Consider the following 22,148-nt stretch of genomic DNA (forward strand, 5'->3'; position numbering starts at 1 on the left):
CCCCACTCCCTCCGGATATTTTTAGCGCCGATGATGTGCGCTGTCAGCTCACGTAACGGAAACAACATCAGAGCCACAGAGCAGATCCGCCGTTCAGATCCGTTTGATGCTTTTCTGTCATTTTGAAGCCGACAGTGAGATGATATTGGAAATTCGCCTGCTCCTTGGTTTGCTTGCGGTTCTCACCGGCTCGTCGCAAATAAGAGGTAAGATGCGGAGATCTCCCTTCTGGTGCGCTCGGCAGATCGCCAAAACAAAGGGATCTTACGAGCGCATCCGATCTTTGTTAAATAAGTTCATTTATTAACTTAAATCCGACGATCAACGTGTGCGACGATTATTTTGGTTGTTTGTTTGTTTTTTAGCAACGGTCTTTTTTCCTACATCCCCGATTATTTACACTTAAAATTGTCATTTTTATTGATTTTTTTCCACCCAACAAAATCAATAAACACTCAGAGCTGATGTCAATCTTCTATCCACACTTTTTCTGCAAAATGATACTGAGCCAAAACGAATTGATTACAATTTCAGGATACTCCAATCGGATAATTACATAATTTTCAATCATTTTTTTAAATAAAAACCCACATATTTGTGCACAGGCATCTGAATATTTCAATATCTCGGTTGTAGATTCTTTAGAATTAACAAACAAAACTCAGCACTTTGTGATGAAGGTGCGTGTTGATTTCTCCACAGGTCAGACCAGTCCTCCATCGCCCGCTCTCACCCTGGCCGCCCTGCAGAGTCACGCTGGAGGATCACCAGCTCCTCGCTCTAATGCTTCCTGGCCTGAGGCTTCAGAACAGACGCATCACCCCGCACTCAGGAATGAAACCTCGCCTGGAGCCGCCTCCATTACCAAAGAGACTCCTGAGTCAGAGAGAAATGCCGCTTCCAGCTCCGCGACCACGACCTCTGCAGCGGTTCCCCCTCCACCCACAAACATCATGAGCGCGCTGCCCGGCCCCCAGACGTCCTCAGGTACCCGAAACATCCACGCACCTGCCGTTTATAACGATAAAACTGGATATTGAACCATCGTCCATCTTCGTCCTCGCTTAATTTCTTAAAATAGACTTCTGGCATCGCCCAAAGCTGTTTTCAAACACCGCTCCATTGCCGGCAGTGTTTCCCGCGAACCCCCCCCCCCCCCCCCCCCCCCCCCCCCACACACACACACCTTGCCCACATGACTGTGCTGAGAATAAACGTCGTAGTCGGCTGATATATTAATTCACCTTCCACTGACGTCACGTTGCCTCATTCAGCGGCTCCTTTTCCACCGGCTGCCTCATTAATCAGAGCAGCGCATTACCAGATTTAGAACATTTATTCCTGGCAATGAGCTATTTAAAGATCTATTTTATTCTATATAATGTTAATAGATGCGTGTGAATGAAAACAGAGTCATTGATTGGACAGTTTTTATAAAAGAAAATAAATAGTGCAACAAAAAGACAAAAAACACAGACAAGAAACTTAAAAACAACCTGATGAATGTGCTGTGGGAGCTTTCCTGGGCCACAAGCATCGTGCAAACCCTTGCATCATGCAAATGAAGCAAGTCTGATGTTATAGAACGCACTCTCGTCCATCCTCAGCTGCCCTTCAACAGAAATATCAAAGATTCTTCTCATGCTGGCAGAAAACGTGTGATAATCCTCATTTTAATCTTAATGAAGAGCGAGTTTGGAGGTTTTTTTGCTGGTTTCTTGCCGGTGTAGCTTGGATAAATGGGATGAAAAGCCCAAAACCTTCTTACTGATGTGCTGTGCGTGTCTGGAGGGCCGGATCCTCGATTTGACCCCTCGCTTCTCCCCATTGCAGCTTCTGCAGACGCCCTTTCATCCACGCTGACATCAGAGCCATCCACTCCTCCACAGCTGACCCCAGACCCCCTCGCCACCTTCTCATCTCCGCCTGTGCACACGGAGCAGGACGCGCACGTCACAACCTCCGCCATCCAGTCGCAGCCTGGATTACCGACCACGGTCCCATCGCAGCCGACCACCACCGAGGGTCCTCTGACCTCGGCATCAGGCCGAGGCCCCGCGGGTCCGACACACCGGGAGGCCCCGGCTCAGCTCAATGTAGGAGATGAAGGTGAGAAAACCCGGTCAGATTAGACCTCCTGCTAGCTGGGAGTCAATGAAATGACCGCTTTCTTGATTTGTAGACATCAAACCACGCTACCGCTCGAGTTCCCCTCTGGACCCCCTGCTGGCTGGGCTGCTGTCAGTGTTCATTGTCACTACAGCTATCGTCTTCATCACCCTCTTCTTCAGGTTCCGCCAGCGCACCAACCATCCAGAGTTCCATCGGCTGCAGGATTTACCCATGGTGGGTTGATAATGATGGGATTTTTATTTGGCTCAAATACGAACCTATTTAAACACCCGTTGTTAACGCCGAAATGTTGCGTTTCCCCTCGATTCCAGGATGATCTGATGGAGGACACGCCGCTCTCCAGATACACCTACTGAGAGAAACATCCTGGCCGTCCAAACTCAAAGAAGACCAATGGGGAATCGGAAAAAGCTCCCTGTAAAACCATCTCCTGGATTTTGGCTGTGAAATAGCTCCATTAGAAAATTAAACATTCTTTAACTTTAGGCCCTTTTTGGTTTCAGGAGATTCGTAGTGTTGCTGTTGATCTCCCGGTGAGGTGACGTTAACTTTGCACCTTTGGCTCGTCCTCCTGGATGCACCGCACTTTAGAAGTCTGAGCTCACAGTGCCCTCTAGGGGCGAAGTTAGGTCATGTAGATCAAGGTCATGTGAAGTCTTGTGGTGTATCTTCTAAACTCAGGTTAACCAGAGAAAAATAGGAACTCGCCTAAAATTTTTCAGATACATTTAAATCTGCAGGATGACCAAATGCTGAAGTGCACTTTCACAGTGAATTGCCAGTTTGTCTTAAACTGAGAGGCGGCAGGACACGCATACGCATTACCAACAAGTGATTTTTCCGTTTCGTAGCTTATGCAGACACTTCTCTCTGGAAGCCACTATTAAATTGTTCTAATTTTAACAGGATGTAGTGTTATATGTGGTGTTGCACCTTCCAGACAGAAAACACCTGAATTTTTGCTATTTTATGATCACTTTACCAAGGCACAGCAGGAGCTTTTTACACCTAATGCACACTTAAAGATTAAACGCTGTAAAAAAAATGCTTCTGTATATTGTGATACGTCTGTGGGTGGTAGTGGCACAAGCTGGAGTATCGTAATTGTGCTGGAACCACCCCTACTTTTATCGTTAGATTTTCCGATAATGTGCTGTTAAGCTTGAGGATTTCCTGTTTTGTTTTGTTTTTTTAAATAAAATCTTATCTTTAACCAGTGGAATGGAGTGTTTCACGCATTCATTATTGAGGGCGTTGTTTCTTGAACATTCCCTTGCTAGTTCTGCAAAGCACCTGTCCAGACAGGTGATGTGGACTTTGCACGATTACCTTCCTGATAACAGACACTCCCTTAAATACACAAACCGTCCATTAAAGGACCGGGATGGTAACTTTAGCTGGTACGAGGAGCAAAGATATGTCTGGAAACGAAGGACAAAGAGGATCCTTTTCGATTCGTTTATTGATATAAAACCCGACTTTTCAGAAAAACAAATAAAGCGTTAAGTGCTAGCGTGTCCAACGGCATGAACCAGGTAGTATCTTCATTTGGTAGAGTCAACATTAAAGGCTCATGTCACAAACATTTGCTCATTTCTGAAATATCACACTTAAAGTAGTCTAGTGTTCAAGGGCAGACTTGAAAAAACAAACTGACATGTCTTTTACATGCTAGGTGTGCCGGCCAGTGGACAAACCAGTCACTGGAGAGGCCTTTCCGTTCTTGACTAACCGGTCAGGTCACTTGATAATTTGAGTTTTTACTGACTTGACCTAGAAATTTGGTCAGAGGTTAATGTCAGCAATGTGAAAATGTTGTGGAGAGCGAATTTAAGGGAAATCTTTGGAAAGTTTGTCTTCAGAATCACGCTTTAATTGGACGGAATTGACCCATCCGTGGACAAGGAAAGCCAAGCAGCTGGCGCCCAAAGTTAGCTGTGGTCAGCATCAGCCCGATCAAGGCCAGGTTCCCGAATCTTCCCCGTTTTCTTTTTTCCGGGTCTGAAAGGTGTGGATCAATTGTAAAAATCTGAACGTGCAAACAAAGCCGTGAGCATCATCTCACCTCCTGTGGAGTAGCCATGGGCAAACACCTCTCTGCCAATGATCCACACCAAGCCAAGTCCGCTGGCGGCACGCTTTGGTTACCCAAAAAGGAACACAGAAGATCGGGATTAATTCCCAAGTACGCTGGAGGTATTACAAAATAACAACTACTTACAGGACAATTCAGACCACCAATAGCAAGGCAGAAGAGATAGATGGGGTAGACCTCCAGGCTGGAGAGGATAAACATGTTCAATCTTTAAACCTCAGGATTTCTGAGAATATGAAGCATTGTTTTTGCAGAAACATACGTCTGTTGGTGCGCACGCTGGATGCAGTTGAAAATTGGCCCGGTCTCGGGATCATCGCTGTACATCTGAGGGTACTGTAAAACAATTGAAAATAAAAATGTTATCATCCAAAGAGCCAGAAAAATAGTGTGATGGAGCCACTTGATCATGTGGATTTGGAAGCTATTGACACCAGCCCAAGAAAAATACATCACATCACCTATTAACAAAATAAGATGCTGTAACATGAAATTTTTCCACCTTTTCCAATAAACGTATCGTGTTAGACAAATTTCTTCAAATTCGACTTCTACGGAAGTCAAATGTATATTTTGTAGTAATGTTCGCTAACAGTAAATATATAATAGAAGAAGAATGAAGTATTCTTCTTCTGCTATCTTACGTGAACACTCGACATAGCGCCACTAGTGGTGTAAATGTGGAACTACATCCCAAAGATTAAAACCACTCTATATCAAGGAAATAATTAGTCGTAAATGAATAGTACTACCCAAACATATCTAAAATTAAATTAAAAAAAAGGTGAGGCACCTTCAAAGACGTTTATACATTGAACACAAAGGAACATTATGGAACTAAGATGTCCCGTAGGGGGACACATGTTTTTTCCTAACCTTGTAATTTGGCTTCATGCATACTTAACAACAATCTCAACATAATCGCTATCAAATCTTAAGGTGTGCATGCCGATCAAAACATTCAGGGCATCTAGTAACAGAAGTATTGCCCTGTCTAAAGGCGTGATGCAGAACTTTATAGAGTCGTTTTTAGCCATGCCCCCCGTCCCGCTGATTTTTCTTGGTTTCGTTTTCAGCTCCAATCTTACACATAACGCGTGGATATTTGTAAACCACTTATATTACACCTTTATTTTCTTCAAAAATGAGAATTAGGTGGTCTTTTGTCGTTGATGTGGTTTTCTGAGCTGGGAGAAAGACGCCACAGAATGCCCAGGCGCAGAATGCAAATGGAAATTAAAATGGACAGAATGAACATTTATGTTTATTTGCTGCTCACCGGCACTTTAAACTTCTTGCGGGCTTTGGCAACTTTAACGGCCAGATGTCCGATCATGACCATACTGGCAACGCCAGTCAGGACCACGTATCCATACTCCTTGGACAGCACAACCATCGTGACGCTAGAAAGAAGTCGAATAAATAAATAAAAATGGTGCATTTGGACGCAGTTGAGCCCATTTAAATTAATATCTAAGCCTGCTTGTTTCGCGGTCCATGATGACCGCAGAGCAAAATAATCCAATTACATGCCTAATTTGCCTGCAAATGACCTTAACATAAAATGAACATTTCTTACAACTGGATGCACAATATTTTAGACCTGCGTGCACCCATTCACTATGTTAAATATTTCATACATCGACCAGGTAACCTCCCAAAAAACAAACCAGAAAAAAACCCCCGACTAAACCTCTATGGCCGCCCTTAAAAAGGAACGATCATTTAAAGGTTCCAGCACAGTTTGAGTTAGGTTGTGGCGCAGGTCAGATCATTTCACATACAATGAAAATTCAGAAGATTGGACCGTACCTGGAGCTGCAGAGGAAAGCTGCTCTTTAAAAGTTAGACAAGGTGACAAAGACGCTGCAGCGCCTTCCTGTTTCCGCACCCTTACGTAAGACACGCAGCGTGGGCGTGAGCGGGGGACGCGCACGCCAATAAAGACTATCGGTCAGAAAATGATTTACTCGATCGATTTATTGATTGATTAGTAACCTACTAGATGTTATCGGGATGCCCGTTTGTCCCCACTAAATTGAAGCTGCACTTATCAGCTCCATCCGCGGCGACCTTTTCTCGGAAAAATAGTCCCCGACCTAGACAGCTGGGCGATGTTCTTAAACGCAAACAAAGCTACGTTTTTTTTAAAAGGACACTGCGAAAAAGAAAAGGCTAGCATATGACAATGGTAAATAAAGCATTTATGTGTGTATTTTCAAGTAAATTGACTTTCCAAACTGCAACTGGTGTCATTTTAATTATGATTAGTGAGTTGGAGCCTGCACCTGGTTTAATAAGTCACCATTAAATTGACCTTTGAGGGCACTAAATTTGAATCAGGTCATCCGTGGTTCAAGCTGCTCTTGGACATCATGAAAAGTCCTCTTTGAGGATGATGATTGCACATCTGCACATTTAACTTCATTTGAGTTTGATAGAATATTGAATCTCTGTGGTCACACTGGCCAAAACTCTCAGCAAACAAAACAGAACAAACACTTTAACCTTCTGAGGCCATCGGGCTACATTCTTAGAGTTTACTCCTGCCTTTGCCGTTCCTGCCTTTCCTCCTGCAGGAACCTGGTCCTGCGAAACCTCACTGCAAAACAGACACAGCTGCTGACAGGCCTGGAAACCGGGCCTGGGTCTCCAGTGTCAAATAACTGGTCATGTGGAGGTCAACAGACGCCGTGTCTGCCACACGAGCTGCAGACACGGGCCTGAAATCTCAATCAAATCAGATGCCGCTGCACTTTAGTGGAAATTGTGTGTAACCAATATTAGATTAGCCACAGCCTGAAGACCCGACCCACCCAGATGGGCCTTTTCTCTTAAGCCACTGAGTCTCAAAAACAAATAAACACTTTTGACCTTTTCGTTTTCATTTCATTTCACAAAAGAAGCCCGACGAGGTAGAATGACACAGCAAAAAAAAAGGAGTGCCACGAGAAGCTGAGTAAACATCAACCGTTGAGCAATACTAAATCTGCTTCTGGTGGCTTCATGTTTGGAGGTCATTTTCTCATTGATGCTCATAAAAAATGCTCTTCAGTTTCACATTTAAGCACTTTTAAATGAAGTGTTTTAGACAGGAATTCAGAATTTTCGTTCTCATTAGAGTATGTAAGAATTAAAATATATCCGAGTTGTTTCTGAGGCGAATATCGGTCCAAAAAGTGGTAAAACAATGGCGCATATTCACCACTAGAGGTCCTCATAAAGTCGCTGAATATCCGACACTAAACAGCTGTGTGGATTAGTTCAGTCCGCCGGGGGGCAAGTGTGAAAGAGCACTTGGATGCACATGATTACAGGCCTCTTGATCTATTTTAACACCCAGGAGTACAAACGAAGGAGTAGAAAAAAACAAAAAATCCTTTCGAAGTTTTCTGGGACGTGCGCGCGCAGGAGTTGCGCGGTAGGTTGTTGACTGATGTCGACCCAGGGTGGGTTTTTTTTTATTCCTCCCTGGTGTGTCAGCAGCATATCTGTCCTCCTCCTCCATCATGTCGAGTCTGATTCAGCATTTCAACACCTACACGCAGAACCAGGAATAGACTCGGGGCTCCTGCTGACACTGGAGAGGAGAGAGAAACAACTGCTGCCTGGGCAGGACCACCTTGTCCCATCACATCTCGTCCCATCCTTGAGCTGTGGGGGTCGGGGGCCCTGGGAGGGATGTGACGGGGTGGTGTCACACCTTGTTTTTCCAAAACCTCGTGTGATCCGATGTCATACGGTACGATGGTGTCAGGTGCATGCCTTTTGTTCTGCACACACACACACACACACACACACACACACACACACACACACACACACACACACACACACACACACACACACACGAATCATTAACTTCATCCATGTGTTGACATCGCAAGTGGCCCGTTCGCATGTCAAAAAGGCATTGTTTACGTTTCCCTCTTCCTCCACAGCCCAGTGAGTCTTCACTCGCTCCAAAGCCCCAAACCGGTCCTCAGCACCCCCACCCTCCGCGCAGCTCAGCGCGCACTTCACTCATTTGCGTCTAGTTTCGGAAGCCAGGCGGAGAGAAACGCGCCGCTGCCCAAACGGATCCATTTTAAATGATCCGTCCTCCACTAACTGTGTGAGTAATTTGATCCCGCATGGATGCGCGGTTGCCAAGTGGACGCGGTGGATGCGCGCACAATCCGGAGCCAGCGACAGGATGAACTGAGACATTACGCTCGAGAGGTTGCCCGGGGCGGGCGTTAGGACTGACCTTTGTGGAAAAAGGAGCTGATCAATGAAGGATGTGAGCGCGCCGGAATCTTTCCCAACGGGGTGGATGAAGCCCTCGGTGGTGTCATGCGTCTTGCCCCGCAGCCAAGCGCGCAACCCTTGCAGCTCCTAGTCGCGCTTCTCCTCACCGCGGGGGTGAACGCTTCCCCGGTCCTGTCGTCGGGGTGCCCGGACAGGTGCGTGTGCGACGATCAGCTGGTGGTTCAATGCGCCGGGCAGCATCTGACCACGTTTCCGGTCAACTTGCCTCTGGCCACGCGGCAGCTGATCATCTCCAACAACCGCATCGCGGAGCTGCCGCCGCTGGCGCTCAACTACCTCTCCGACCTGGTGTACCTGGACTGCAGCAACAACTCCCTGACAGAGATCTCCGAGTCCACCTTTGGGAATCTGCGGAAGCTGGCCTACCTGGATCTCTCCTTCAACACCCTGAGTCGCATCGAGGACAGGACCTTTGGCCCCCTGGCCAGTCTGGTCATGCTCAGGATGACCGACAACCCGGGACTCTCGGAAATTCACCCGGACGCCTTCGCGGAAAACTCGGCCCTTCAGGTGTTGGATGTGAGTCGGAACAATCTGACGGTCCTGAACATCACCTCTCTGATGGCGCTGCCGGCTCTGCGCTCAGTGGGGCTCAGCGGGAACCCCTGGAGCTGCGAGTGCGACAACGAAGACCTGTGTCTGTGGATCCACCTGGAGGGCTTCAAGTTCCAAGGTTTCTATCATTGATTTGATTACGAGCTGACAATGAATCGCCTTAATAATGAGACCTAGAGACTCACTGCTAAATAGCACCAGCAGTGTGAACCCCTGATATTTTGCCTAATTGCTTCAAATTAACTACCCGCATGTGATAAAAGATTCATTATTATAGATTATAGGCAGCATTATTTATGAATGTGAAACCAGACAACTAGTTTTGGATGATAAAGCTCTGTCATGCATTTGGATTATATATGTAATAGTCTTGTACACATCATACATCACAAATATAATATAATACCAACCTAATTGGGTCATTACTGTTAACATCGTTCCGGCATGACATCATCCAGTGTTTAGTGAACTATTAATATGAGATTTAATTGTTATTGGACAGCATCCGCTGGTACAAATAAAGAAAAAAAGAAACAGTTGCATTTCAGAGAGCAGCAGCGACAGTGAAGGTCTCCCCTCAGAAGCCACGATCAGCTCCTGCTGGAGTTCCCTGTTGCTTCCGCACATCTGCGCATAAACCACGCGGCATAAACCACGCGGCATATGCTGAGTTCACCTCTGTCTCAGCCTTCGCGGGGGAGGGGGCGCAGGTGACAGCAGCCGAGTGTGACCGCATTAAGCTACCAAATAAGAGAGGCAGAAGGAGGATCAGAGGAAGGGGCGCCTTTGGACTTCCCCTCTCACCACCGGGGCGTTCCTAAATTCCCTGTTCAGCGGGAATAACAACCAAGTTGTTTGTGGCTACCTTGCTGCCAATATGGCGGGCGGATGGCAGCTGATGCATCAGATATTGGGTTGATAGATGCTGCAGATATTCAGCAAACTTTATCACCAGGATGTGTCGCTATAGTCAAAAGGGCAGCTGCTATTTATAGTGTGAAAATCCAGCCATAATTCCAACGCCGTAGTGATACCCAGGCACCTCGCCTTTCCTCACGCGTGCTCATGCGTGCACGTATGACAAAATGCAGTCCACCCTGCTCCCTGCGCAGCTTAAAGCGCCTCCAAACGAGTAGCTGTCCCATTTTGGAGCTGCCTATCGCCTTGAGTCAAGCTTAAACTGGAGCGAAGCCCTTTCCAGCGACAGCTGCTAGCAAGGGAGACGGCGGACGTATAGATCCACAATTCCACTTTGATTGGATGTAGGCGCCCTCACGTTCCGCCCATTTCGGGAAGTGCACGTGGAGATGAATATATAAATATAACATTATTGAATTATGGACGCATATATGTGCACACGGAGAGGCAGCTCGAGGAAGGGCAGCAGAAGGGCAACGTCGTGCTGCAGCTGCGTTCCCTGGTTCCACAGCCTTGCCCCTGCCTTCGCTGGGATCCACCTGGTTCCTGCAACGCGACTTGCTTGTCTCCTCAGCTTAGGGAACGCATCACTGGTGGGGGAGCGAGGAGGCACGCGGGAGGAACCAACAGATTCTCCTCCGTCTCGCCTCCCTGGCCAGATTAGCACTTGCTTCGCTGTTATATAAGAAAAGCATCACGAAATAGAGCAGAGTCGGGGTGAGGGAAGGAGGGAGGGGAAAGCCCTCTTCTTTGATGCAGTCCCTTTGGGGGGGGGGGGGGGGGGGGGGGGGGGTTGAAGCCAGAAGGGTTTTCCTTCCTAGCTGTCAGGCACAGGCAGTCAGGGACGCCTGCGCTTGCACACAGACATGAGTGGGCTCTACAGAGACAGAGAATTGGGGCTTGCGCACGTACGTGAAAAGGGGCCGTGCACGTGTGCACTTGTATGAACGTGTGTCTTTGTGGAGCACAACACGAGAGCAGCCTTTCAGAGGATCAGTGCGCAGGATTTGAAATCTCGCGGGTGGAGCTTAGAGAAACCCACTCTCCTCGTGTTCTTCAGCCCCACACTGGCTTTCAGATCCTCCCCGAGCCACGGAGGATCCCCCCCCCCGAGGGCAAAAACAGAGATTCATACAGAGAGGGGGCGTTCTGCTCAAACCGACCTGTCAGGTGATGCAGCCGGAGGTCAAGTCCCGCCAAGGTGGGATCATGGAAGTGTTGCTGGAAAGTGGTTGGGTTCAAAGGTTTAGGGCTCCTGAAGGCACCGTGGGGGGACATAAAGCTCTTAAAGAAAGCAGAAGGCCGTTAAAACCAAGGCTGGAAAACTTTGGTTGGGTCTGTAAAGGAGGCCATGTTGTTGTTCTGCATCCTTTTAGTCTCCGTAGCGTTTGGGCAGAGGAGTGGAGTTTCAAGATGACGTGATCTGAAGCTTCACGCAGACAGACACAAAGGCCCAAGTCAGTTTCTAATCTTGCGGTGAAGCAGCGTTCTGAATAATTCATGCGTTTTTATGTAATTCAATTCTGCAGCGAGGCTCCCGACGCACTCGCAGTTTTAACCACTGTGGCGATAATGGCTGCTCGATCCTGATCCTGCATATTTCAGCAGTTTAAGCTCACGAAGGTTCCTCGCCGTGGAGGAAACATCCCCGCTAAGCTTCTTCCCACATCAAAGGATCGTTTACATTTCATGAAAATTACATCATGTTTGCACAGTGACACGCGTGAGTTTCTTATTTACAAAACACGTGTGGTTAAAACTCTTTTTCTGTGTGGCTCGGTGACAGACGAGGGCCAGACGGTGTGCGGCTCCCCGGCCGACATGCAGGGCCGCCGCCTGGGTGAGGTGGGCATCCAGCTGCGGACGTTGTGCCACCAGACCCTGGGCTCCTTGGACTACCTCTTCTTCGTCGTCATCGGCTTCGTCATCTTCGCCGCCGGCACGGTGTCGGCCTGGATGATGGGCGTCGTCATGGTGCTCTACGAGCGCTACATCAAAAAGAAAGACGAGAACCTGGACGCGGACGAGGAGGAGGACGGCGCCGAGACAGGACGCTCTTCCCGGGCCAGGAGTGACCATGGCAACGGGGATTTGAAAATGTCACATACAGTTTAAATGATTTAGACCCACTCTGCACACCATCGGATTCTCGCAGTGCCTCCTGTCATTTTCCAGAACCGTCTGCAGCCTGATGACACTTCAGCCATAATGAGTCCGTTTGAGAGCTCTGCTTGGAGAGAGAAGTGAGCGGGTTCCACAGAGATGAACACTTCTGTGGGTTTTTTGTTCTTTTCGCTGTAGTTTCAGATGATGTAATGGGCGTCCAAGCTGCCATCGTGGAGGTCCGCTGTCCCTGGGTAAAGCCAGCATCTACTGATTTAGCTCCCCATCTGTTACGCAGGGTGACAAGGAAGCCTCAGCAGCTCCAGCAGAACCTCCGCCTGCTCATCAAGAGCTTCCACTCCTGAGCCAGAGTTCACGTTAGCGTGATGACAGGTGACGGCGAAGCGGCTAACACAGGGATGTTGTTGTGAAGTGCTTAACTAAGCACACCTACATCTATGATTTAGATTAATTGGTGAGCTTCCTGAGCCCAACCAGCTGTTTTCTAGCTGCCAGTTGCCCAGGAAGACATAGAATATGAGATGTTAGCTAGCATGGTGTCCTTTTGGGTATGCATCAATCCTACTTCAACAGTCCTGTCATTCCTGCCCAGAGGACCTCCACGATGGCAACGTACACATCAAATGACCAACAAAAGTGCTGTGGTCTCATATGAGGCTGCTCTATAAACACGTCTTCATCTTACAGCTTTGATGTCTTCAGAAACAAAAGTGCATCACTCAGTGTTTGTGGAAGTTTGAGCCTGCGAAGGCTGTTTGGCATCAGGCGCCGCTGCTTTGCACGTCAACAACAGTGTGATAATCGATTTCATCTCCGTCCTCTCTCTGAGTGCTGCTCCTAAAGGCACAACAAGCTCTGCACATTCTCTGTTGGTCCAAAACCCCCCCATAAACCCAACAGGATTTACTGCAGCAGACTAAATTATGGAAGACATTATGTTACATCTTTATTACTTTGCATCACTACAGAAGATTATAGCTGCAATCATAAAACAAATCAACATTAGTAGCAATTTTACAGCCACACATAAGAGAGTCCAGACCTGCTCGGTGTGGGAATGGACTCATTTTATGTTCAGTTCACTCTGACATTGACTGTTAATATGAGAAAAGAACATGCTGGAATATCAAATTCACCAAACTAGCGGCTCCAAAACGCCCCGTGTGTGTCTGAGAGAGAGAGAAACTGTTTTACTGGTATCGTCTGATTAAGGAAAGAGAAAAGTGAAACAAAGTCAATGGAAAGACAATCTAAACATCCTTATTCCCTAGAATAAATACATATATTACAGGAAGTGAAAGGCACAGGCGTAGCAATGGTGCTAATACAGCCGGCTCGTTTTCAGCGTTATATAAGAGAGTTTTGGACACTTGAATAATTAGCCAACGTTAATATTTATATCTGTCCGAACAGGTTTCATCTCATCTATTGTGATAAATGCCTGTTCTACCAATTCTGGTGGGAATAGTTTCAGCTGAATCAAAACTCTGGTGAAGGTTAATGAGGCGAGATTTACTGATTTAAACTGGGCCGAAGTTCTGCAACATTTACAGGTTTTTCCAGTAGACAACTGGTCCAAAATGCAAATAACTAAGAATAGAGACCGATTCTGACTGCCTCCGTGTAATCGTGGTGGTGTATTTTTGGGTTGCAGACCACCGACACGTCTCTTTCACACTACTGTATAAAGCCTGCTTGGGTTCCTCCTAAATTCCTGATTGGCCAGCGTGACTCCAGCTTATCGACGTACCAAAGCGTATAATAATAATAATAATAATAATAATAATAATAATAATAATAATAATAATAACGCACACCAGCGTCTTCAAACTGGAGCATCAAGCATGACACTGAATGCTGGGATGCCTGGGAATACATCAGGGTGGAATATCTGCACGGCTTCCTAACAGACTAATGCGCGCGTCTGTTGAGGTCTGCGCAGTGAGCTGTCACACATCTACATGCGTGTGTGTGTCTCAGCTGCGAGTGTGTGTTACATTCTCCCGATTAGACCACGCGAAGCCGTGGAAGGGCCTGGAAATAGCAGAGCCGCTACGCTAATTGATGTCAGCACGGTGACGCGGGCAGGCCGTTAACCACGTGTTTAACTTTCCATACGTTCCTCCGCTATTCTCGAGCCCAGCTGATCCTTCAAAGCCTCTCTTTCGTTTTTTGGAGGTGTCTTTTTTTTTTGCTGGGATGGAGGGAGTTCAGTTCTCCGAGGACACACAAAAAGCAGAAGAATTGAGTCGTTATTCTGTGCTTTTTACACCCCCAGACTGCAAAAGTCCCCGCGCACACATGCATATGCATAACACCCGCTGATACAAAAAAAAAACCCTCTGTTCTGCGGTTCATCTCCATCTCAAATCGACTCCGAGAACACTGTGCTCCACTTAAGATTACCACTGATGCTACATCCTCAGAACAGAACGCTCTGAATTTAGAGAAACGCCTCTGAAATCTGAAATTTCATGAGGAACTAGCTTGTATTTTTGATGAGACGGTGGATGAGACTATTTATTTATACTGTTATTATAACTGAGATGCCATGGTTGTCCTAGCCTAGCATTAAAACTTAAAATGGTACTTGATAGCAATTTGTATTCTTTTTGACAGCACATGGATAAAGATGCAAGTCCCTGAAGCATGTTTGTCCTTAAGTTTTGTTCGACCTGAATGACAGTCTGGGAGAGCTGCGGAGAATTAAATGTTCATTAAACCTTTGGAGTTTCGGGAAAAGTTTGTGCATTGATTTCTGATGGGGGCAGAGTTTGAGCTAAGCTAATTAGCGTGGGGCCCTTCTTGTGTGCTAGCTTCTGTGGTCCAGGGAACGTGTGGGTCAAGAGTGGCTCTAACTGGCCCCAATAGCCTCCTGGCGCGTCTGCTCACAGAAACACGCGGAACGGGGTGGGAATTCTTTAGCCACAGAGCGGCGGAAGTCAGAGATGAAGGAGATATTTCCGGAGAGTGGTGGTTCAAGCATTCCATTTCTTTCAACAAACTTTCATCATTGCTCGTCACCACGTGGAGGGCAAATCGCCGTCAGATGAATGCTAACACGCAGGGGCGGGGGGAGCTTTATTAAGTGATATGAATTCCAAGTGTTAGTGAGGAGATTACTGTAAATATCTGTATTGTTCCCACAGAGCTTCCTCATCAGCATCACGCACGGTTCTATCAATCCCTCCCGCATCATCAGCTCGTATTCTCGTCTCTTATTACGTCTCATGAAAGCAGCTATTGATTGACGGTGGCGTAAACTCCGCCTGTCAGCTTGGCAGAGAGGAGGCGAGCACGCCGCCGTTACACATCCGCGCACAGGCTCAAGGGCCTGACAGCTCTGTATCCTTCCCCAGCCGCAGAAAGGTCATTTGAGAGGAGACGTTGTGTCCTCTTCTGCGTCACAGCTCCGCCTGGAGAAGGACGCGGCGCTTTGTCTTGTCGCCCGTCTCTCTCAACGCGCTCTCGCTTTCCATGTGTTTTAACGCTTAACCGGGGTCTAATTAACATCTGAGGCAAGAGGAGGCCTCACGGGGATGCGCAAGTGTCATCGTGCATGTGTGCACATGCTTGGAGATGAGCTGCCCTGCATACGAGTGTGTTCCCAGACTGGTTCCCTGTTAGCTAAGCCAGTGGAGCCGGCTGCAAAATTGAGATAAAAAGATACAAAGAGGCTCGTAGGCTATTTAAAATGACATATTCACAGACGTCTCATGTCCAGCCGGTCGTCAGGCCGAACTTGCCTTATTAAAGGATATTGTGAAGCGCGGGTTTTATTTTTGGACCCGTCAGTTTGGCGACAGACATCCACGCCGCCGCCGCGTCACTGAACTGGACCGAGTCCTTATTTACAGCGATGATGGGAGAGGTTGATAAGTGTGAAGGAAATTGGACCACAGGCAGCTTTAGCTTAGCTGAGAGGCTAAAGAGGGAGAGTTCATTTACACGTTCGAAATTCCCTCATGAGACCTTTTTTTTTCCCAAAAAGAATTTTTGGTGTAAGTTTGGGAACTTTCAGCAGGGGGCTACAGAGCTGACAAGCTCCATGACAACAGGCTACGGTGACTGGGAGCACTGGGAAAAACAGCTACTGAGAGCAGCGACCACTGGGAAAAACAGCTACTGGGAGCAGCGACCAATGGGAAAAACAGCTACTGGGAGCAGCGACCAATGGGAAAAACAGCTACTGGGAGCAGTGACCACTGGGAAAAACAGCTACTGGGAGCAGCAGATACTGGTCACCAAGTACAGGAGGAGCTGAGAAAGAGAAGTTTGTTCCGCTAACCTGTTACATTTCTCCTATTTTCTCACGACACAGCGGAACAGCACATTCACTAAAGGACACTTGACCTTGCTGACCTTGGTGCTCAGGCTGCCACTGAGTAATAATCGAGGGGGGGGGGGGACATTAGACACTGACCGAACCACCGAGGGGAAAATAAAAAGATGACGAACCTGCTTGAATCACCAGCACACGAGGCCACGTCTCACTTGAAAGATTTGGACAGATAAGTCGAGAGGATTCGACACTTAGAAGCCGAACGTGGTGGCACAAGTCAAATTTAAAGGCAATGTTGCTAATCCACATTTCAAAAGGAATTATTAATAGGCCCACTAAGAATAGACGCTGTCGATGCCTGCGAGCGGCCCTGACTTCAAGCTGTGTTACATAAAACGTAATGAATTCAGCCTCTGCGTTACCAGGGAGATTAGCTGGGCTGCTTCATTATGAGGATGTGTTGCAGAGGTCAGGCATTTTATTATTTCATGCTTTATCCTATATGTTTCAAATCATCACACAACAAAGTATTTTACACAAATGGTGCTTAAAGGTCCAACGAGCCTAAAGCTACAGTACCGAAGCACCATCTAGTGACAGCTTTTAATTATCGTGCCATAAAAAAGGACCTTTATTGACACAGTCCAGCTCCTATCCCAGCTATCTCATCTCCAGGACATTAAATCAAATGTGGTGCGTTTGTTCAAGAGTTTCGGGGCTCCGGTTGTCTGCTGAAGGTCCTTGAACGACTCTGGTGTTCATCTAGCATACGCAGGATGCTGTCTGCTAGTCCTTTAGGGTCAGGGTGTGTGTTTGGGCCTGCAGATAAAGACTTGAGAAGCTCAGCCACACCCTCCTTCTCCAGCATGCTGCAGTAGTGCGACGCTGCAATACAGACAATTCACATTTAGAGACGGCTCCCAGTCTGGGAAAGGAGTTGATGGTGAGCAAGGGAGAACGGTATTTGATCGCTTATTCTGCCTCTTACTGTTGTGACTGCAGACCAGGTGTATGGCCCAGACTGCCCATAGCTGCACCCCCGGAGGTTGAGAGGACTGAAGCAGAGGGCAAAATGGCTGGAATGACCTGAAACATCAACAGCGTGTTGAGATTTCTAGATTTCAAATAGCATTTTGGTGCGAGCTTGTTTGTGTGTGGCTGATAAAATGAGTAAAACCAGTAAAACCAAACTCCTTCCCTCATTTCTCACCTGTAAGAGACCATTTCTCTCCCGATCGGGGTCCAGGTTGGAATTGCGGCATGCTGCGAGGGCAGGAGGGCATGAAAATAAACCAAAGGTGAACCAGTCTGGACCTGCCTAAAAAGAAACACACACACACACACGCACCAGCTGTCCCAGTATGGTGCCGAGGAGCTCGTCACTCAGGGTCCAGGCTTGTGGTCTGGAGGCGAGCTGGGCCAGAATCCCCCCTGCAAAGTAACGCACCTCCATGTCCAACTGAGTGTCCTGCAGCAGACTCAGGACGTGTTCCAGGAGGTCCTCATCCAGCAGGTCTGGCTGTAACTCTTGAACCTCTGCTAAATTGTTCTGCAGTAACATGTGACATCACAGCTGAAGGGTTTTCAGACACGTCAACACCTTTTAACTGTGCACGGGATGTTTCCACACGGACACACGGACTCAGAACTCACCAGGAGGCCCAGAATTTTCTGCTGGATCGAAGGTTCGCCGTAATACGACTGTAAAAACACAAAAACGTGCCACCGTGAGGGAAAATGTGCTATTCCGAGTTGCGTTCGTCAGCCTGCTCCCGCACCTCCAGGACCTCCTGGTACAGCTCCAGGCCCCGGCACTCGATGAAACTGCGCCCGGCGCTGGGCATCTCATCCGTCAGGTTCCACAGAGCCGTCAGGGCGAACTTGAGAGAGGAGTCCAGCGCCCCCACCATGGCTTTCTGCTGCACAATCGCCAGCAGCTGCTGTGAAACAGAGGAGCGAGGATGAGGAGGGAGCAGCCGCCGATGAGGTAAACGCAGAGAGGCCGTTTAGGCGCTAATAAACACCAGCAGACACAACCTAAACTACAATAATTGAAGTGCAGAGAGAGGCCTGATTGCATACACAGAGAAATACGGATGTGAGTGAATTATGGAGTAATAGTAAACAGAGATGTGCGAGTGGAAAAATGGGCTGACGAGTAAATGAGGAGGTAATGGAAAGAAACTGGGACGGGGGGGAGAAAAAGAGCCGCCAATGCTCTCCAATATATCATGCGCTGAGCAGACCTCGTGTAAATTGGAAACTAAATATTGTGAAAGCGGTAACGCACCTTCATGATGGAGACGTCGCCGCTGAACTGAGCGGTCTCCTCCGCCGACAGCTGCGCATGAATCACACACAGATCATTTCTTCGCACAACTTTCACGCTTTCGCTCACAGTCGGGGACTACGTGGCCGCACAGAGAAACTAACGCCCCGGCAGTGCAGAGCGGGCCCCGAAGCACGGTAAAATAGAGGAAAGAAGTGAGTGGTGACCTTTGACACCAGCAGGCAGATGACGGCAACGGCCATCCTCTGGAGGGTGGCGTCTTCGTGACTGCTGAGCCAGTTAATCACGAGTGTGGCTGCAGAGTACCTGAATGGTGACCACAGTTGGAAGGAAGGCGTCACACAAAGGCACCAAGGATGGTGAACTCAAAATAGAGGGTTCATGTGTGTGATTTGGATCTAGAGTGAGTCTTTGGAATTGTGCTTCGGGAGAATGGATGGAATCATGAGAGAATGATGGAAAATGATGATCTCGCCTCATTTGTAAGATTGGAAATGGGGAAAAAGCAAACTGACTTGTCAAAGGGAACTTCCTGAAGGATGTGTTCACTACAGAGCGCCAGCAGACAGTTCTTCTGCACCTGGAAAGGCAGAAGCAGAAATAAAGAGGGGAATTTCAGTGTGTGAAAGCCGCCTGAAGGTGGCGGAATAGGAGCTAAAACAGATGCTCCAAACAGGAGAGCAGCATCTGCTGGCAGAAGCACCACTGGTGGCTGACCTGCTGGTGGTTGGGGAAGGTCTTCATGGCGTGCAGCAGCTGGGCGACGGCGGCGCCCAGCAGGCTCAGTGGCATGGCCTCGGCCAGGTCCTGAGTGGTCAGGCTGAACACGCAGGCGGTGGCGATCACGTGGACATGGAGGGAAGAGCGGTGGCTCTGCATGGCAGCCAGAACCAGCTAGAGAGCGTTTAGAACCCAAGGACACGTTTGTTTATTTTACTATCATTCCAGATTCTTACGATGCGGTCTCATTATCATACTTGTGGCCCGCTATTTAAAACGCATCGTACTGGACGTAAGAAGGTAATGGCTGACATCTGTGAGAGGAGGGGTACAAAAGAGTTGTTGGGGGGTAAAAAGGACGGGAGCATTTAGAAGATCACAGAGGTTCCTAATAAACCCCCCAGGTTAAGAAAGTTCGCATGGAAAACATTAAAGAGAGAAGGTCAACAGGAAAATTACCAGGTCTGATTTGAAGCATAAATTGTGGCTTCCTGACCCACTTCCTCCCCGGTTCCCTTGTGCAAGGAGGCGACATTTTAGGCTTCAAGACAGCGTTTCAGAAATAAAAAAAATCCACGTTACGGCCACTTCTGGGGAGCGAAGGCAGAAACGGGACGGCCGTTGGGATAAATCACCTTCAGGATGTCCGGCCTCGGTTTGTCAGTGTCGGCGATCAGATTGTAGAGATGGACCAGGGCCTCTCGTACGAAGCACTGGCGGTCTCGGTAGCGTCGCAGGGCCTCACACACCTGGTCCTCATTAGCTGCTCCAGTTACCTGATGGTGCGCGGATCAGTACAGGAAATGCAATGAGCATATTTAGCATACGCATATACAACCCGAGCCTCAAGTCACCGAGACTTACCTTCAAGTTTTTCTTTGTGCTCAGGATGTCGCAGGTGCTGGTTCCGGTGGCCAGCAGGCCCAAGAAGACCAGCCCGCCCCTCGTCTCAACAAACGTCCTCACCGCCGCCTCAGAGATCTTCTTCTGTCCGGAGATATCTAAAGAAACCAGCGACGGCAGCAGATCGGGACCCCCCTCCAGAAGCTGCCGCACGGCCTCGTTCACGTCTTCACCGCTGCCGTCGTCCTCGGCGACGTGGTCCTCTGAAAAGTCGAGATGCCTGAGAGCGTCGAGCTGACGGAGGACAAACGTCAACCCCGACGGCGCCATGTGGAGGCGCTGCAGGCGGTGGGCGATCAGGTGCCTCAGGGTGTTCTTGCAGTCCAGGAGGGGGCTGAGATTTGAGACACCACTGCAGGAGATATCCAGACTCTCGAGGTGGGGAAGAGAGCAAACATCTGCCAGGGCTGCGTCGGACAGGTCTGTGTTGGCCAGCTTAAGGGTCCTTAAGCCCCGCAGCGAGCTGAATCCAACCCGAGTCCCCGCGTCTTCCACCAGGGACTCCCAGTCCAGACGTAGCCCATCAAGGGACAACCTCTGCAGGCTGGATCGGCACTCCGGGTTGGAGGCCAGGCCTGAAACAATGGCAGCCCCAGTGAGGCCTCCAGAGGCCCAGGAAGCGTCTAGTTCCTGGAGCCGATGAGGGCAGAGAGCCAGCAGAAAGGCGTTTGGAGACAGTGGACAGCGGCGGACGGTGGCCCGACGCAGGCGAAGTGTTCCGCCGTCTCGGAAAATCCCAACAGTTGTGTCATTCAGTAGTCCTTGTGGGGAGAGGCAAACAGAGGGACGTTGATGGAAAAGTAGCATCAGTTTAGCCACATTTCTGTTTGTGGAGTAGTTTTCCCACCAGTTCAACCTGGCACAAACCACTGAGCTAATAAATCACAGGGTGCTAGATTATGGTCTTCTCCACTGTAGTTTATAGCTAACCGTGTGTGGTGGGAGAGCCTGACCAACTTTATGTCACAAGTAATTCAGACATGTTGCGGTTTGCCTTTGCTGGACTCTTCTACAGGGTTCTCAGCACTCTGTGGCCACAGACTGCCCTCGCCCCCAATGTGAGCCTTTTCTGTTCTCCTGACCCACCTTTAGCTGCCATCGTATGCATTAGCTGGTCGGCCACCTCCTGTGGGAACACAGGGGCCCAGCTGAAGCACATGGAGCCGTCTGTTCGGCCCCTGCACAGGGCCGGGAGGCTGCAGCAGACCTGAGACAAGCAGAGATCACACAGAGCCTGCGGGCCCTCGCACTCCTGCAACGCAGAAGAGAGAATAGAATTGATCCGGATCAAATGACATCAGCACGGTGCTGACTTCTGCCAGGCTTCTCCTTCTGACGGCTGCGCGCTTGACACAGGATCTCCAGCCTCGCTGTCTAATTTTATCCGCTCAGGCACAAGCGGAGGCTTAAATCAGCTAATCCGGCCGCTCGGCGCGCGAGCGCGACTGCAAAATTAACGGAATTCTGCGTTATTTCACAGCGACAGTGTTCGCAGAAACAATCATTTAAAAAAGAAAACCCAACCTAAATCAAGAAAGGGAAAAAACGACAACACGGACCGACGTCACAGGGTCAGACTCACCATGATGAGATGTGTCAGAAAATAAACCAATAAACAAACAAAGTTGACAGGGCGTTCAGGATGTCCGGTTACGTCATTCTGCATAAGAGGCTCGTAATGTTTCTCATGTTTAAAAAAAAGTTATGCTAAAATTCGAATATTGTCGGTGTTGTGGACCGTCTCCGGTGTCACCAGTCGGTCACACACGCACGCTTCCTATTGGCCCGTGCTCGTGACGTCATCTTACACGTGGGTA

The 22,148-nt window shown here is 48.5% G+C and overlaps 4 protein-coding genes across 7 annotated transcripts; 2 read left to right on the forward strand and 2 right to left on the reverse strand.

Moving 5' to 3' along the window:
* Positions 1-74: 74 nt before the first annotated feature.
* LOC115247968 (mucin-1-like) lies at positions 75-2,583 on the forward strand. The gene is made up of 5 exons (XM_029831153.1): positions 75-206; positions 703-987; positions 1,834-2,109; positions 2,183-2,346; positions 2,445-2,583. Exons 1-5 carry the CDS (start codon positions 107-109, stop codon positions 2,487-2,489), a joined length of 870 nt encoding a protein of 289 aa, XP_029687013.1. The 5' UTR covers positions 75-106; the 3' UTR covers positions 2,490-2,583.
* Positions 2,584-3,577: 994 nt separating this feature from the next.
* Positions 3,578-6,267, reverse strand: mgst3a (microsomal glutathione S-transferase 3a). Its single transcript, XM_003976092.3, has 6 exons — positions 6,041-6,267; positions 5,508-5,631; positions 4,491-4,564; positions 4,355-4,412; positions 4,199-4,271; positions 3,578-4,134 (listed from the first exon to the last, which is right to left on the reverse strand). The coding sequence occupies exons 2-6, from the start codon at positions 5,622-5,624 to the stop codon at positions 3,998-4,000; spliced, it is 459 nt and encodes a 152-aa protein (XP_003976141.1). The 5' UTR covers positions 5,625-5,631; positions 6,041-6,267; the 3' UTR covers positions 3,578-3,997.
* A 1,572-nt stretch (positions 6,268-7,839) lies between these two features.
* LOC101077140 (leucine-rich repeat-containing protein 52-like) lies at positions 7,840-14,868 on the forward strand. The gene is made up of 3 exons (XM_029830786.1): positions 7,840-7,970; positions 8,170-9,212; positions 11,799-14,868. Exons 2-3 carry the CDS (start codon positions 8,564-8,566, stop codon positions 12,125-12,127), a joined length of 978 nt encoding a protein of 325 aa, XP_029686646.1. The 5' UTR covers positions 7,840-7,970; positions 8,170-8,563; the 3' UTR covers positions 12,128-14,868.
* A 2,157-nt stretch (positions 14,869-17,025) lies between these two features.
* Positions 17,026-22,104, reverse strand: LOC101076914 (protein zyg-11 homolog). Of its 4 annotated transcripts, none has more exons than XM_029830756.1 (14): positions 21,914-22,104; positions 21,418-21,583; positions 20,293-21,092; positions 20,064-20,204; positions 19,426-19,602; positions 19,224-19,288; positions 18,915-19,014; positions 18,709-18,759; positions 18,197-18,355; positions 18,072-18,119; positions 17,767-17,967; positions 17,629-17,681; positions 17,407-17,504; positions 17,026-17,303 (listed from the first exon to the last, which is right to left on the reverse strand). In XM_029830756.1, the coding sequence occupies exons 1-14, from the start codon at positions 21,995-21,997 to the stop codon at positions 17,122-17,124; spliced, it is 2,325 nt and encodes a 774-aa protein (XP_029686616.1). In that variant the 5' UTR covers positions 21,998-22,104; the 3' UTR covers positions 17,026-17,121. The 4 variants fall into 4 exon arrangements, with proteins under 4 accessions (XP_029686616.1, XP_029686615.1, XP_029686618.1 ...); XM_029830755.1 differs by having other exon boundaries at positions 18,197-18,358; XM_029830758.1 differs by lacking the exon at positions 21,914-22,104 and adding an exon at positions 21,856-21,900 and having other exon boundaries at positions 18,197-18,358.
* Between the last annotated feature and the right edge of the window lie 44 nt (positions 22,105-22,148).

This window comes from Takifugu rubripes, chromosome 22, assembly GCF_901000725.2.
Source record: "Takifugu rubripes chromosome 22, fTakRub1.2, whole genome shotgun sequence".
Taxonomy (NCBI): Eukaryota; Metazoa; Chordata; class Actinopteri; order Tetraodontiformes; family Tetraodontidae; genus Takifugu; species Takifugu rubripes.